This window comes from Gorilla gorilla, chromosome 2 (genome assembly GCF_029281585.2).
Source record: "Gorilla gorilla gorilla isolate KB3781 chromosome 2, NHGRI_mGorGor1-v2.1_pri, whole genome shotgun sequence".
Taxonomy (NCBI): domain Eukaryota; kingdom Metazoa; phylum Chordata; class Mammalia; order Primates; family Hominidae; genus Gorilla; species Gorilla gorilla.
Genome location: NC_086017.1, coordinates 152,247,093 through 152,262,096, shown reverse-complemented (window position 1 = coordinate 152,262,096; position 15,004 = coordinate 152,247,093). Strand labels below are relative to the sequence as shown.

Below are 15,004 nucleotides of genomic sequence, written 5' to 3'. Positions count from 1 at the left end.
GGACTGAAGCCAAGCCAGTGCTGGAAGACCCCTGAACCCTGCTCTTCCCACAAGACAATGCTTGTCTTGATTAAGCCTGATTTCAAATGCTGTCACCTGCATTTCAAAGCCACCTTTCTGCAAGCCAGACTTCCATGAACCGAATTATGACTATGTTAATGTGAAAACCTCCTTCAAAGAAGGGCCACAGCATCTGATCGAGGCCTTTTCTCAACTGGGAGACTGTTCCTTTCAAACAAAGGGTAGGGGGCAGTTTCTGAATGTCAGGATCCTGCATTGACATGCCTGACCCATCAAGCAGCCTCTGCTTGGCCTGTGTGCAGGGACAGATGTGCTGTACACAGGACACAATGAGAGGTGGGAAAAGGGTCACTCAGGGGCAGCTCATAGCCAGCCCCTCTGCTCCAGCCAACTGTGACTCAAGTCCCCCTGCGGCAGAGGAAAGAAAAGCTTATTCAGTTGGTGGGAGGCCAGGACATTAATATGCATTTACTGAGCACCGACTATGTACTCTGTTGCAAGGGCTGCTATAGGGTGGTTGAAAAGGCCAAGATGCAGTTGCCACAGCAAAGAGCCACCACTTTCAGCATTAGCAGCAGCAGCAATAACAGAAAAGCAAAACACACACATTATGGGCCTATTCTGTGAAGTAAAGGGTTAGGTGTCTTATGTTGACTACACACTATGTAAGGACTGGCTGAATTAGACACCTCAAATAATCTTAATCCAACAATGTGTCTGAAGCCTCCTTAATATCAAATTAATAAATTTTAAAAAGAGAAAAAATTAACGTGATTCTACTGTATTTTAAACTGGAAACAAAGTCATTCACGAGCCTTCATCAGGTGCGCAAGATGAGCTCAGCACCGCAATCAGAAATTCAGGGAACGCATATCAATATTAACCTACTGTGAGCCACATGCTGGGCCATGCTTCGTTTCTGCATCACTTCTAATACTCACAGCAACTCTGAAAGGTACATATAATTATTCCCACTGCACAGATGGGAAAACTGAGGCTTGGGGATGTTAATTAGCTAGAGGGGGCAGAAAGGAAATTTCAATTGGGATCAAAATGTATGCTCAAAGATTGGAAACTGCCTAAATGTCCAAATATGGGGATCTAAGTAATTAGATTATAACACAACCATATCATGGACCCATGCGACTGCTAAGAAAGAATGAAGCAGCTCTACATTAACTGATAGTAGATAACTGCCAAGGTCCATTGAAGGGAGAAAACAAGATACAGGGGAATGTTTTCAGTATGATCTAAAAATTGTCTGTCACAAATGTCTCTGGAAAGACAAGAAACTGCTAATAGTGGCTGCCAGCAGGAGGGGATGGGGGGCCGAGCTACAGAGGAGGGGTTATTTCACCATACGCCCTTTGGTAGTATTTAAATCTGTTGCCACATGCACAGCTTTCCTTTCAAGAGTAATGTTTTAGTCTGTTTTGTGTCACTATAAAGAAATATCTGAGGCTGGGTAATTTATAAAGAAACAAGGTTTATTTGGCTCAGGGCTCTGCAGGCTGTACAAACATGGCACGGCTTCTGCTGAGGGCCTCAGGAAGCTTTTACTCATGACGAAAGGCAAAGGGAAAGTAGGTGTGTCACATGGTAAGAGAGACAGTAAGAGAGATGCCAGGCTCTTTTAAACAACCAGCTCCCACATGAACTAATAGTGAGAACTCACTCATTACCACGAGGAGGGCACCAAGCCATTCATGATGGATCTGCCCCCACGGCCCAATCACCTCCCACCAACCCCCACCTCCAACATGGGGGATCTCATTTCAACACGAGATTTGGAGGAAACAAATATCCAAGCGATATCAAGTAAATAGGCACATATGACGTCCCTACTCTTCCCAGTTCACAATGCATACCTCCTGGGTCTCCATCCCTGCCCTGAGGAACTTCATAACCACTTGGGGAAAGAAGGCCTATGGGTGGAAAAATGAGTGAACCCTGCAGATGCAGAAGAAGTCAGTGCTAAACTCCCCATGCAGAGCCAGAGTCCTCGGCTGAGGCCTGGAGGTGAGCTGGGGTCAGGACAGATTGATAAGGGATGGGGGCAAAGGGCGACCACACCCAGAGGAGCCAAGTCCAGATGTCCTGGAGGCTGGGAGGACCTCACTACCCCGGGAGATGCACGGGAATCTAGCGAGAAGGTCTTGAGTACAGCTCTGGCAAGGAGACAGTGTCCTTGTAGTCATCGTGAGAGCAAACTCTCTCTGGCCTTCATCAATACCAGAAGCCTTGGCTAGCTGCCAGCCTCCTCTGCTCAGCCACTGAGCCAATAAATACTTGTTGGCAGATCAATTAAACCATCTAGGAAAGACGTCCGGAAATACAGCTTCCTCGGCTCTGTGCAGGGGGAAAGCCCTCTCAGCCGGTTAGGCCCAAGATACCTGTATTTCCACGCTCCACCCTGTGAAAGTCAGCCCTGACACTGGCGTCCATTCTGTGGGGTCAGGCCATGCTCAGCGGTGGGCAGGCTTGGGCAGGTTGGCCCATGCATAGGAGGCAGAGCTGGGTATAAGCACAGCTGTGTCATTTGCTAGCTGTGTGGCCTTGGGCAAATTCGTTACCTTTCCAAGACAGTTTCCTCATCTATAAAATGGGGATAATAACAGTCACATTGCCTCATGACTTATTGCGACGAAAAGAAAAAAAAAATGAGTAAAACCCTAAGCCCAGGGCACAGAACACGGATGGGAGCCAACAGAAGTGTCATCAATGCCCCCAAATCAAAGCTGCCAGGGACCCCAAGGCCGCTTGTCTCTGTCTGAGACTCCTCTCTGCTTCCTGTGTCACTCACACACCACTCACCACCCAAGAACTCCGAGATGTGAGACAAAGCTGTTCTGTCAGCCCTCCCGCCGCCAGCATGTGGAGAGAGGAGCTGGGAAGCCACGGAGCAATCCCAGAAAGCAGCCCAGAGCAGATTCCAAAGGCCTGGCCCACCCCAGGGGCCCACACCTCACAGCAGTCGAGACATTTGCAGCGACATTCCCCTGTTAGTGATCAAGCATGCCTGATCCATGGCCACTGCTGGGGATGCCTTTATACAACTTAGCATTTCAGAACACCCTGCAGAGTTCCATGCTGAGCCAAGAGCTTTGAGGGCTGGAGGTAAAGCCAGCCAGAGGAGGAAAAATGACAGGGACAGCATCTCAGGGACTCGCCCAAACTCACTGCTGAAGGCAAGGACCTGGCGCTGGGCTGCACGGTCACCAGCCAGATGGAACAGATGCTCCTGTGCATTCTCTCCCTGCCTTAAAGGTAAATGTCTCCACAAGGTGCCCGTGTGTGCCTCCATTTGCATCCAGGCTCCCTCAGTTACTCGTAGTGTCGCCTTCAGCAACTTACTCAAGCTCTCTGTGCCTCAATTTCTTCATCATACACTGAAGTTGATAATATAGATAGCACTAGTGCAAAGAGTCATTACAAAAATTAAATTAATTAAAATTTGCAAAATGGCCGGGTGACGTGTCTCACGCCTGTAATCCCAGTGCTTTGGGAGGCAGAGGTGGAAGGATTGCTTGAGGCCAGGAATTCAAGACCAGCCTGGGTAACATAGTGAGACACTGTCTCTACAAAAAAAATTTTATTTTAAATTAGCCATTACCTCCTGAGCCGGTTTCGTTCATATTTATATATATGCCAGGAGTGGTGGCATATCCTTGTAGCCCCAGCTACTCAGGAGGCTGAGGGGAGGATCATTTGAGCCCAGGAGTGAGAGGTTACAGTGAGCTATGATTGCACAACCGCACTCCAGCCTGGGTGACAGGGTGAGATTCTGTCTCTAAAAAACAAACGAACAAACAAAAAACAACAACAACAACAACAACAAAAAGAAATTGTAAAGTGTTTAGTATACCACCCCCCTCACCCACTCAGACTAAACACTACATAAGTATTAGTTGTCGCTATTGTTTCTATTATTATTATTATTATTATTTGTGCCCTGGACAACCCCTGGGACAGCTTCTCCATTTGCCTGGCCTTGGCTCCATACTTCTCAGTTCACTTAGATGGCAGGGCCCCTGTGCATCCCTGCAGCTCTTTGTAGTTAGCTTTGAGATGCTGAGCCATTTCACTCCACAGTGTAGCAAAACAATTCCACTTGCAGAAGGTTTGACAATGTTATGCATTTGCAATAGGAAATCACACCTCCAGGAGTTCGTGCCCTCAATGAATACATGCTTCCAGAGTTAAACGTAGTGAGCCCTTTCTAAGTCTTGCTTTTACCGTAATAAAAATTCAAAAATTGAGAAAGTGATATCCATTACCTTACTTTCATCATGTTAGAGGAAAAGCCTCTATTAAGGCCATTTTGCTTTAAGCCACAGGTGAACCCCAGAATTTGCCCCAGTTCACCTAGTTAATCAACGCAGGGGCACCAATTGCTATGTGTCTGCTCTGTGCCGGTAAGCTTTATCATCCTCATCCTTTTTCTTTTTTTTTTTTTTTTTTTTTTTTTTGAGACGGAGTCTTGCTTTGTCGCCCAGGCTGGAGTGCAGTGGCGCGATCTCGGCTCACTGTAAGCTCCACCTCCCGGATTCACGCCATTCTCCTGCCTCAGCCTCCCGAGTAGCTGGGACTACAGGCGCCCACTACCACGCCCGGCTAATTTTTTGTATTTTTAGTAGAGACGGGGTTTCACCGTGTTAGCCAGGATGGTCTCGATCTCCTGACCTCGTGATCCGCCCGCCTCGGCCTCCCAAAGTGCTGGGATTACAGGCGTGAGCCACCGCGCCCGGCCCCTCATCCTTTTTCAAAGGAGAACACTGAAGTTCAGAAAGAGGAGGCAATCGCCAACAGCTATTTGTTGAGTGCTGGGGCCAGGGTCTGACCCGGCTCTGTGAGGTGCCCCAGGCAGAGTTCTCTCCTCCTATGATCCTGTGGGGAAGCAACCCCAGAGAGTTGGCCTGCCTTTTGCTTCCAAGGATGTCTTTGACTCTGGTCCCTCACACACCAATCAAGTCTGATTTTGGGGACCTGCCACCATGTCCACAACCGACATTAACTCAGAATCCTTTCCATTCACAGAATCCACCTTGGGTCACCTTCCCTGCTCAGAGACTCCCTAGAGCCAAACTAGTCCCAAACCCAGGGTTTCATGGTGGACTTCAGCCCAGGACACAGGCTATAGGCATCACACAGTCCCTTCCCAACTATCCCTGCGAGACTCCACTGCAGCTTCTCCTATGGCCCACTCTGGAGTCAGAGATTGTCCCAGGCTGGCCATGAATAGGCCTTTCAAGCCCAGAGAAGCTGAACTTCCCTTTTCTGCAGTCACACCCCTGTCTGAGATAGAGAACATTACCCCTACCTAGAGAACAGGCTAGTGCCATAGCAGATAAGCCAACCCTATCACTGAATGGAAGATGCCCCAGGCTTGCATCCCATGACATCTGGCCTCTCTTGCCTCCTAGATTCAGTATTCCAGATTCAGCCAACCTGAAAAATCACTGCCAGTAAGGAGGAGGTTAGAACACTTCACATTTTAGTTCCACCAAACTTGTTCAACCACCTGAAGGACCCACAACCTTAAAATACCCCAAACATAACTGCCTTTCCTCACCCAGTCTCCATGAGGTAGGTCCCTGCTCCTGATTCCAATATGCATGGCCCCACAGGCTGCAACCCTGTTAGCACCTTGGCTTTGTACCTGAAAACCAGGCAACCAATAAAGCCCAAGTGAATTAATAGCCAAGAGGAAGCCTACAACAGGAGTATAACTCTTGGCTCTGGTAGCTCCCACTGGGTGTCAATGTCAGGCCTTAAATCTCAGCTACCATATTATTGGTGCTACCACACAAGAGCTTACAGCAGCAAAAAGGGGACCTGATACTATCCCATTTTGCAGATGAATAAAGTGAGTCTTAAGGAGTTAAGAGTGACTCACCAAAGACATGAAACCACTGAGCACTTGGAAATAAGTCACATCAGACTCCAGAGCCTTGGTACACCAAGGCCGCTCTTCTAGTCCAGTGATTAATTCCAGCAAATAAATTTTCCAGTTCCATTAAACAAAGATTGTTTGTTGTTTCTGTTGGTTTTCTCACCACTGGGATTTGCCTGGTCACTATGTCTCAGAAGGCTCCAGACACTTTCCACAAGGCACTGTGATGACTAAATTAGCCCTTCTCAGGGACATAATCATCAGTTCCTAGATTTAACCCATTAAAAAGAGAAAATGGAACAACATTTTGCCATTCAATGGCAATTGTAGGCAACAACCGTGGAAATAAAATATGAGCAAGAACGTCGACAATTATGCCAGAGTGCTGAGCATACCAGCAGCCACTTTTCCATTAGCCTGCCACCCTTGGAAACCATCAAATGTCCCCTTCCTGTGCTCCAGTAAATGTAAATTTTGCTTGAGTAAAATCTTGTCCTTCACTTCTTTTCTGGAGAAGTGTTACTCTTTTCTGGAGTGTTACTCTCAGTCCCTCATCTAAAGGGGAGAACACAGGAAAAGAGTGGACTTCAGGGCCATCAGAACTGGGGGGAACCCTGATTCTGGCTCTCTGTAGCTCTGCTCTTAAGTTTTCTTATTTCTAAAAGGAGGATCTGCCTCAGGGGCTGGTAATTACATCTCTTATTTAGAATGAATAAACTGGAAATTCTAGCTTTCAGCGCCGCCTCTGAGAGCTTCATTGGGGTGTGGCAGGAAGTCTGGATGGGTGCTAGCGGGCTGATGTTGGGGAGTGTGCAAGCCCACAAGTGCCTGACTCCTGGCCCCTCAGCTGGGATTCAACTCAGGACAGGCAGCCACGTGTGCCTCTGTCCAGAGGCCACCCTGTCTCCCTGAGTGACTCCCTCCCAAAACCAATAACCGTCTTTGTTCCTACACTTTTTATCTTGCCGGATGGTTGTGTATATTAAATGAGAGGAAGCCATAGAGTTGTCAGGGGTCAACCCCAGCAGCGTGTGGGCTGGTTTGTAGCCTGCAAGGGTATTTTGTCTGCCCATATAGAGTTTTCAGCAGCTGTCAACTTTAAAAATTGGAACAGTTCACACAAGCTAGATTTCTTGGAAACTCTATATGGGCAAAAGTCTTTTTCTTGGAAAAAGTCACGAGATTCCACAACCCAGGGTTTTCATTCCCGTGAGATGACAGTCGGCTGGAGATGAGAGGCAGCTGTCCCCTTTAATAGTTGGCCTGTAAGCACTGGAATTGGGGTATTCAGCCTCTCAAATACAGTAGATGGCCAATAAAGGACAGTTATCAGTACTTATTACTTATCAATAGCTTGAGTACATGGCATTTAAGTGCAGGGACTGGGGACTTGTCACTGTCTTCCCATTGTGACTAGCTTGGGTCATTTGGTACAAAGTTTGTACAGACTGGAAGATTGGTAATTGGCATCAACACTCAAAGCCCCTGTTGGGGGCCAGTCACTGTTCTGAGCACTTCACACATGTTATCTAGATCTTCACAACTGTGAGCTAGATTACTATTACTTTATTTGATCATTACAACTGTGAGCTAGATTACTATCATCGTGATGCTTTTGCTGATGGGAGAACTAAGGCACAGCCCCAAATCACCAAGCCAGCAGAGAGTCAGGATTGAAACCCAGGTCCTGACCATTCCTCCACACTGCAGGATCCTCCCAACTGGCGATGGAGGTGTGGCCTGCCCAGCTTCCCTAGGGCCTGGCAGCCTCTGAAAGCCCTGCCCCCCAGCCCAGCACAACTTACGGTCAAGGCCGTTGATGTAGCGCATGGTGACTTCACAGTGGCCCCACACGGCACTCACCACCGGGTACAGCTTCTTGCCCTTGAGACCTCGGAAGGCCACGCCCAGGTACTGGCCATCCACGATGAAGCTGAGTGTGCCCTCATCCATGTCCAGCACCACGAGCAGCGAGTCGGGCAGCGCAAAGGCCTCGTCGGGCCCCAGGAAGGCCGGGTAGGCCACGCCGGGCTGGTTCTTGCCGTCGTGGTAGAGGCGGCTGCGGCCCAGGTCCCAGCCCCACGACTCGGCGTCACTGCCTACCAGCGCCGTGTAGCCCACGGAGTGCAGGGGAGCACGGGCCGTGGCCACACCAACTACAGCGTGGGTGCCGCGCTGCCGAGCAGGCCAGTTGATCTGCCAGGCGTGCAGGCCGCGGGCGTGGCCCACCTTGCCACGGATGCCGTCGGTGCTCTGGGCCACGGGGTGCCGGTGGAAGGTGAGCCGGTCGTCGTCCTTGACGAAGACGTTGAGCGAGCGGTCCTCGGGGTTCCACGCGTGCCGCAGCTGCACAGCCAGCCCCGCCGCTGGCATGTCCAACAGCTGGTCCAGCCGCGCCGGCCGCCCGGGCTCTGCACCCCGCAGCTCCCGCTTGGCTGGCCGCAGCGCCGGCTCTCGCACCTCCACCGACTTGAGGCTGCCCGAGAGCTTCTGGCCCATGCTTCACTGCGGGGAGGGGGCCGCTGCAGGCCACCGCTACCTCGTGGGAGCCTCCACTCCCCGTAGCCAGGAATGGGCCACGGGGCTGGGAACCAGGCTTTCGGACAGTAGACCTCCACAGCCTCTACCGGGCTGCGGCAGGGGCCCAAGCTCCTGGAAGGAAGCAAAGGGCACGGGTTATAGCAGCAGCATCAGCAGCCAGTTGCCAATCCCTTCATTTATGTCCATGCCTTGGCTGAGCCCTTTGCATGCACAATAATAGTAATAATTCGTACACTCATATCTGGCACTAATCTAGCACCTGCCATATGCCAGTGTTCTAAATTATTTATGTTTATTAGTTTGTTTAATCCTTAACATCTCCCTATAAGAGATACACATTATTATTCACAATTTACAGATGAGAACACTGAAGTCAGAGAGAGGATAAGCGATTAGCCGAAGTCCCACTGCAAATAAGTGACTGAGCGAAGATTCAAACCAAGGTCATCTGGCTTCAGGGTTTGTGTTCCGGACCTAGAACAATCATAGGCAGTCTGATTTTAGAAATAAGGCGTGAGCCCAGAGCAGTTGTGACTTGCTTAAGGTCAGAGCCTGGATGAGAACCCAGGTGCTTTTGATCCCAAGGGACAAGCCTTGTGCCAAGGCTGGGGGGCACACAGCTGCTCAAGACACAGGGCTGTAAGGTGTGGCCCATTGCTTCCCAACCCTGGAGTCCTGGGGAGCCTAAATAACCTCCTAAAATGTAGCCAGGCTTGAGAGGCAAGACACAGAACAAGGTGCAGCAGGGTCACCAGGGACATGGACATCAGGCAGCGTGGGAAGATGGGGTGAGGGCTCCATGGGAAGGTGAATGGAGGTCAATAGAGGTGAGAAGGAAGGATAAGGGAGCCGGTGTCCAGGCTCTGGAGCCAGACAGAACTGCGTCCAAATCCCTCTCTCCATCTCCTACTGTGGGTCCACAGGAAAGCCTCCTAGCCTCTTGGATACTCCAGATTTCTTGCCAGTAAAAAAAATGAGGATAAAACACCTCCCTCTGGTGATGGGGGAACTTGAGAGACCATAATATAAAGGGTCCTGGAACTCTGCCGACAGGTTTTCCTCTCTGGCTCTGTTCTCTGGGCATCCCATGTGGATCCCCTCCCTTTGGATGGGTGAGCTCTTTCTTCGGTCATGTAAATACCATTAACAGCACTGACCCCAGACTGCCTTCCCTAAGACAGGATCCTGGTTTTCATGGAGAAGGAATTGGCCACCATCACTAGGAAACCAGACAGAACCCAAGGAGCTCGGACTACTTGGACGGGCCCTGGGTATGGAGAGAGATGGAGAGCCAAGCCCTGTCCAGAGCAGAGGCATGTGCCCTCCCCTCCCTGGCCTGAGAGCTGCTGGGCCTAGAACAACTTCTCCTGAGCCAGATGAGGAGATGGATGGGTGTTTTTCATGCCCTGCCCTCCCCAGCCTCAACCTCCCACCCAGACAGTGGTGCACCCCTAGCCAAAGTCCAGGTAGGGACGAAAAGAACTCTGCTGCCACACAGCACAGACAAGTATCCTGTGGGTTTTTCACCATTCCATTTTATTCTTAACTCTCATATGCTTCCCTTTCTATTGTCAGATCCCAGCTTCAGCAGATGTTGACCCTATTCCGAGAGCTCTGGCTAATGTTCAATCTGAGGGAATACCAGAACACATAACAATTTGCAACACTAGGCAGTTTTAAGATAGCAGAATAAAGTTACTCCTTTTCATATCCGAAATCACCCAAAATCCAGGAGAAAAAAAGAAATGGAAACTCCTTCTTCAGCAAACTAGAACACATTTATAACCTGAACCACAGCTTATAAGGAAAGGCTGCCAAAAACAGGTAAGGGCTACCAAAAGCAGTGAAGATCAAAAATACTGTGAGAAAACACCTAGAGAAGACACCTGTGGTGGCAGATCTCAGACAAAGCTGGCAGAGCCAGCCAGGAGCTGGTATTCCCTGAAGGAAAAAACTAATGATCCCTTATCAGAAAAAATGGGAACAGGGCATGTGGTCTGGTAGTGGGAGCTGCCTCCCGCACCCTGGGGGAAGAGGAGGGCAGGGCCAACAGAGGAAACCACAGACCCGCCATCTTCACAGGAAGCAGTGTGTTGGCAAGGCAGAGTGAGAGGAGGGCTCTGAATTGGGAGAAGCCCACAGCTGCAGAACTCTGCTGACAGAGTAGAAGCAAAGACTAAAGGAAGTCACTACGACAACCCTGTGAACAAAGTTCCTGGGAACCAGGGAGCAATCCTGCCCTCTTCTTGGTACCTCCTCCACATGTGTCTCCTGCAAAATGCTGATCCAAGAAGGTTCACCTCTTTCAAAGAGGAACCAGCACAGGATATAGTCAAAGATGCTATAGAAGAAAGAAAGGAATAAACGAACAGGACAAAACATGGCAAACCAAGCAAACTCACCTGAAAAAAAGCTGCCACAAAGCAGATAAAAATGGGAACCAAATTTGTAAACTAATTTTGTGATTGATTATTTCAGAAGGGAGACACCTAGCATGGTCTCAACAAAAGATTAAATCCATTTTGGCTAGTTATAAAGGTAACCTCCAGAACTAAAAATAAAAATACACATCTTGCAGATACAAACCTTGAACATAATACAAAATAAAACAGATCATATACTGAAAGATTTTGTTAGAAAGCAAGAGAGGCAAAAAGGCATAAAAGCATGAAATATGATAGTAAAACTAAGACCAAAATATTAACCATGTCATTAAATGGCCATAGTAAACTGCTAAAAAAAGATTATAAGACTGGGGAAAAACACAAAACCCCCAACCATATGCTACATATAAGAGACATTCCCCAAAGCAAAGTGATTTAACAATTTTGAAAATAAAGGAAGGGCAAACACATAACAGGGAAGTGTGAACTCAAACTAAGCAGACACTGTAATCTTAATATTAGGCAAGTAAAGTTGATTTCAGGACAAGAGGTTTTAAGTGAGACAAGAATACTTAATAATAATAAAGAATGCGATCCACAATTGAAGACTGAACTCACCAAATAGCACCAAAATTCACAGCAAAAGCTAGAGGAAATATAAGGAGGGGCCTTAGACAGACACACATCAGAGGCATGTAATTTTAATTTCCCTCTTCTAGCTCATGATGGACCAGTGGACCAAAATTAAGTAAAGACATAGAAAAACCAAATTACATAATTAATAAGACAGATCTAATTAATGTGTTCATCAAATTCTATACCTTGAAAACAAAGAATGCATGTTCTTTTCAAGTGTTCATGGAACAATCAAAAAAATTTTCCCGTATATTAGGTCACAAATAAAACTTCAAAAAAAGCAAAAATAATACAGTATCTGATAACACAGAAGGAAAACTAGAAATTAATCACAAAATTATAGATCACAAAATCCTATCACTTGGGCATTTTAAAAAATTCTTTAAACAACTTGACCCCAACTCAGATCAAAAAAGAAATCCATATAGAAATTGCAGAATATCTGGAATACAACAATAACAAAAAGCATTCCACATACTAGAACCTGCGGGGTGCCTCTACAGCAGTTCTCAGAGGAAATCATGGCTGGTATATTTATGCTATTAAATTTTAAAAAGTGAATGGAGCATAATAAAATAGGGAAATAATAGAACTAAGCAAAAACTCAAGAGATGGTTCTTTGGGAAAAACTACCACAAAAACAAAACAAAACCAATAAAACATATAAACTATTAAAGCTAATCATGTAATGTATCATACTATATTATGTTATGTTATTATATTACTATTAATCTATCATGTTGATAGTATGTACCCTTGATATGATATAATGAAATCTTCCTTTTGGGTGTCTTCCCCAAAACCCATAACCTCACTCTAATCATGAGAAAAACAAAGGACAAATTCCATTTGGAGGCCATCCCACAAAATACCTGACCTAACCGGCAAGGTCATCAGAACCAAAGTCTGAGAAACCATCATAGTGAAGAGGGCCCTAAGGAGACCTAACAATTCCACATAATGTGGTATCCTGGAAGGGATCTGGAACAGAAAAAGGATATTAGGGGCTGGGCTTGGTGGCTCACACCTGTAATCCCAGAACTTTGGGAGGCCAAGGCAGGTGGATCATTTGAGGTCAAGAGTTCAAGACTAGCCTGGCCAACATGGTGAAATGCTGTCTCTACTAAAAATACAAAAAAAAAAAAAAATTAGCCAGGTGTGGCGGCACACGCCTATAGTCCCAGCTACTTTGGAGGCTGAGGTGGGAGGACTGCTTTAACCCAGGAGGTGGAGGTCGCAGTAAGCCAAGATCGTGCCACTGCACTCCAGCTTGGGCGACAGAGGGAGACTCCATCTCAAAAAAAAAAAAAAAAAAGAAAGAAAGAAAAGGAAAGAAAAAGAAAGAAAGAAAAGAGAAAGGATATTAGGTAAAAACTGAAATCTGAGAAAAAAAGGAAATCTGAAAAAATGTTAATAACTTAATTATTAATATTAATTATTAAAATAATAATAATAATGGATCAATACTGGTTCATTAGTTGTGATAAATGTGCCATACTAATGTAAGATGCTAATAATTGGGGAAACTAGGGTGATAAATGGAGTGAGCATATGGGACCTCTCTGTACTATCTGTTTAGTTTTTCTTTAAATCTAAAACTATTCTGAAGAAATAAAGCTCATTAATTAGAAAAGGTTAAATAAATGTCTAAATTTTAGAGAATACAAAAAAAGGACAAAAACTAGAATTCACCTCTTTCTCCTATCTCATTAACCAGATATAAACATTGTCAGCTTTTGGAGGAATTTTGCTTTATTCTCTCTTTTTTTTGGTCTATAAATTATAGTGAATTTTCTTTTTAAAAATTGGTATAATGGGCCTTTATTTAGATTATTTCACCTAAAAATTATGTAATTTGCATTTTCACCTATTACTAAATATACTTTAAATGCATGACTTAAGTAACTAAATTTTTAAAAACACATAAAACATAAACCATATAATCATTTAATGGGGGAGAAGACAGAAATATGTAAAATAAGAAATGAAAATGGGAAATAACAAAACGATGTAGCTGAAAGCACTTGTAAAAGAAGTTAGACTTGTTTTAACATAAGAAAAAATTTGCAACACAAATTACCAACAAATATATGTCAAACTCCTACAAATGAATACAAGTACAAAATATGAAAAGATATCAACAGTTTACACAAAAACAAATGGTTCCTTTGAAAAGATACTCAATGTATACTGAAAAAGAAATGAGTTAGAACTCCATTGAAATGCCATTTTTGTCTATCAGCTTATTAAAGGTCAAAAAAATGGATAACGCATGCTTGGAGAATGTGTGGAACAGAAGACAGACTCATACATTGCTAAAGTGGATATAAACTGGTTTAGCCTCGGCAAATGGCAAATTAACACCATCTTTCAGAATTGCAAATATGCAGACCCTTTGACCTAGCAATTCTACTTCCAGCATTTATTCAGATATGTTCTCAAATGCACAAAACTACCTATGTACACAGCACATGCATACATACGCAGCACTCTGTAATAGCAGCCCGGGCTCAGAGAGGTTGCATAACTTGCATAACCTGGGGTCACACAGCCAGGAAGTGGCAGGACTGGGATCAACCCCAGAGTTACCATATGACAAGCCTGTGCTCTTACTTCTTCCTCCATGTTGTTTAGAATAATGCCCTCTCCACGGCAATGACTGTAACCAGCTCTGTGTGGCCCACACAGAAAATTCCTAAGGGAAACTGCTTTATCCTTGCACACAACCATGCCAACTGTGGAGTTGCTGTTGCTGAAAAGACACTTAAACATGTTTGAAAGCAACAGCCAAACAGCAGCCCCAGGGAAGTCCTCTTACTAGTACTTGGCTTGGCCCATACTGGGTCATTGAGGGCCCAGTGCTCTCCTTTGCAATCATAGTCTCAAAGTCTCTGTCCCTACTAGAGGCAGGCAGAGATCCTGAAGAGTGCTCACACTGTGGTGTGACAAGGTGGGCAAGTAAATAGACAGCCCCTTTGCTGCTGCCCCAGTACAGGGCGCACAGCAGAGTGCTCATGTCCGTGAATGGCAAGCCGTTAAGGGAAACTAGCAGCTGGGCAATCTAATGAAGGACAGGAGACCTAGATGTGAATCCCCACCTGTCTGTTGGACCCTAGGCCAGGACTTAATCTCTCTGAGACTGGTTGGAAGTGCTGCTAAATATGTGCCAACCTCACCTGCTTTTGCAAGTATCAGAGCAGACACCTGTAAAGTCTGGCACACCACAGGGCTTCCAGTAAGTGGTGAGTGCTCTTTTAAATTGTGGATGTGTTCCAACATTGCCATTTCACCACTTGAACGTGCCTTGCTATGAACTGATTGTGTCCTCCCCAAATTCACATGTTGAAGCCTGATATAGGTTGGATATTTGTCCCTGCTCAAATCTCATGTTGAGTTGTAATCCTCAGTGCTGGAGGTGAGGCCTGGTGGGAGCTGTCTGGGTCATGGGGGTGAGTCTGTCATGGCTTGGTGCTGTCTTAGGGATAGTGACTGAGTTCTGGAGAGATATCTGCTCATTTAAAAGTGTGTG

At 46.2% G+C, this 15,004-nt stretch overlaps 1 protein-coding gene across 2 annotated transcripts in view; it reads right to left on the bottom strand.

The window, feature by feature from the left end:
- The window catches only part of SPSB4 (splA/ryanodine receptor domain and SOCS box containing 4), a 97,043-nt gene that overhangs the window by 73,881 nt on the left and 8,158 nt on the right, over window positions 1-15,004 (bottom strand). For both annotated transcript variants that reach the window (XR_010132943.1, XM_004037757.3), the window contains exon 2: window positions 7,720-8,566. Coding sequence is in view for 1 of the 2 variants with exons in the window: in XM_004037757.3 (XP_004037805.1) it covers window positions 7,720-8,413 (694 nt within the window). In the remaining variant the exon portion in view is untranslated. The remainder of the gene's footprint in view (window positions 1-7,719; window positions 8,567-15,004) is intronic.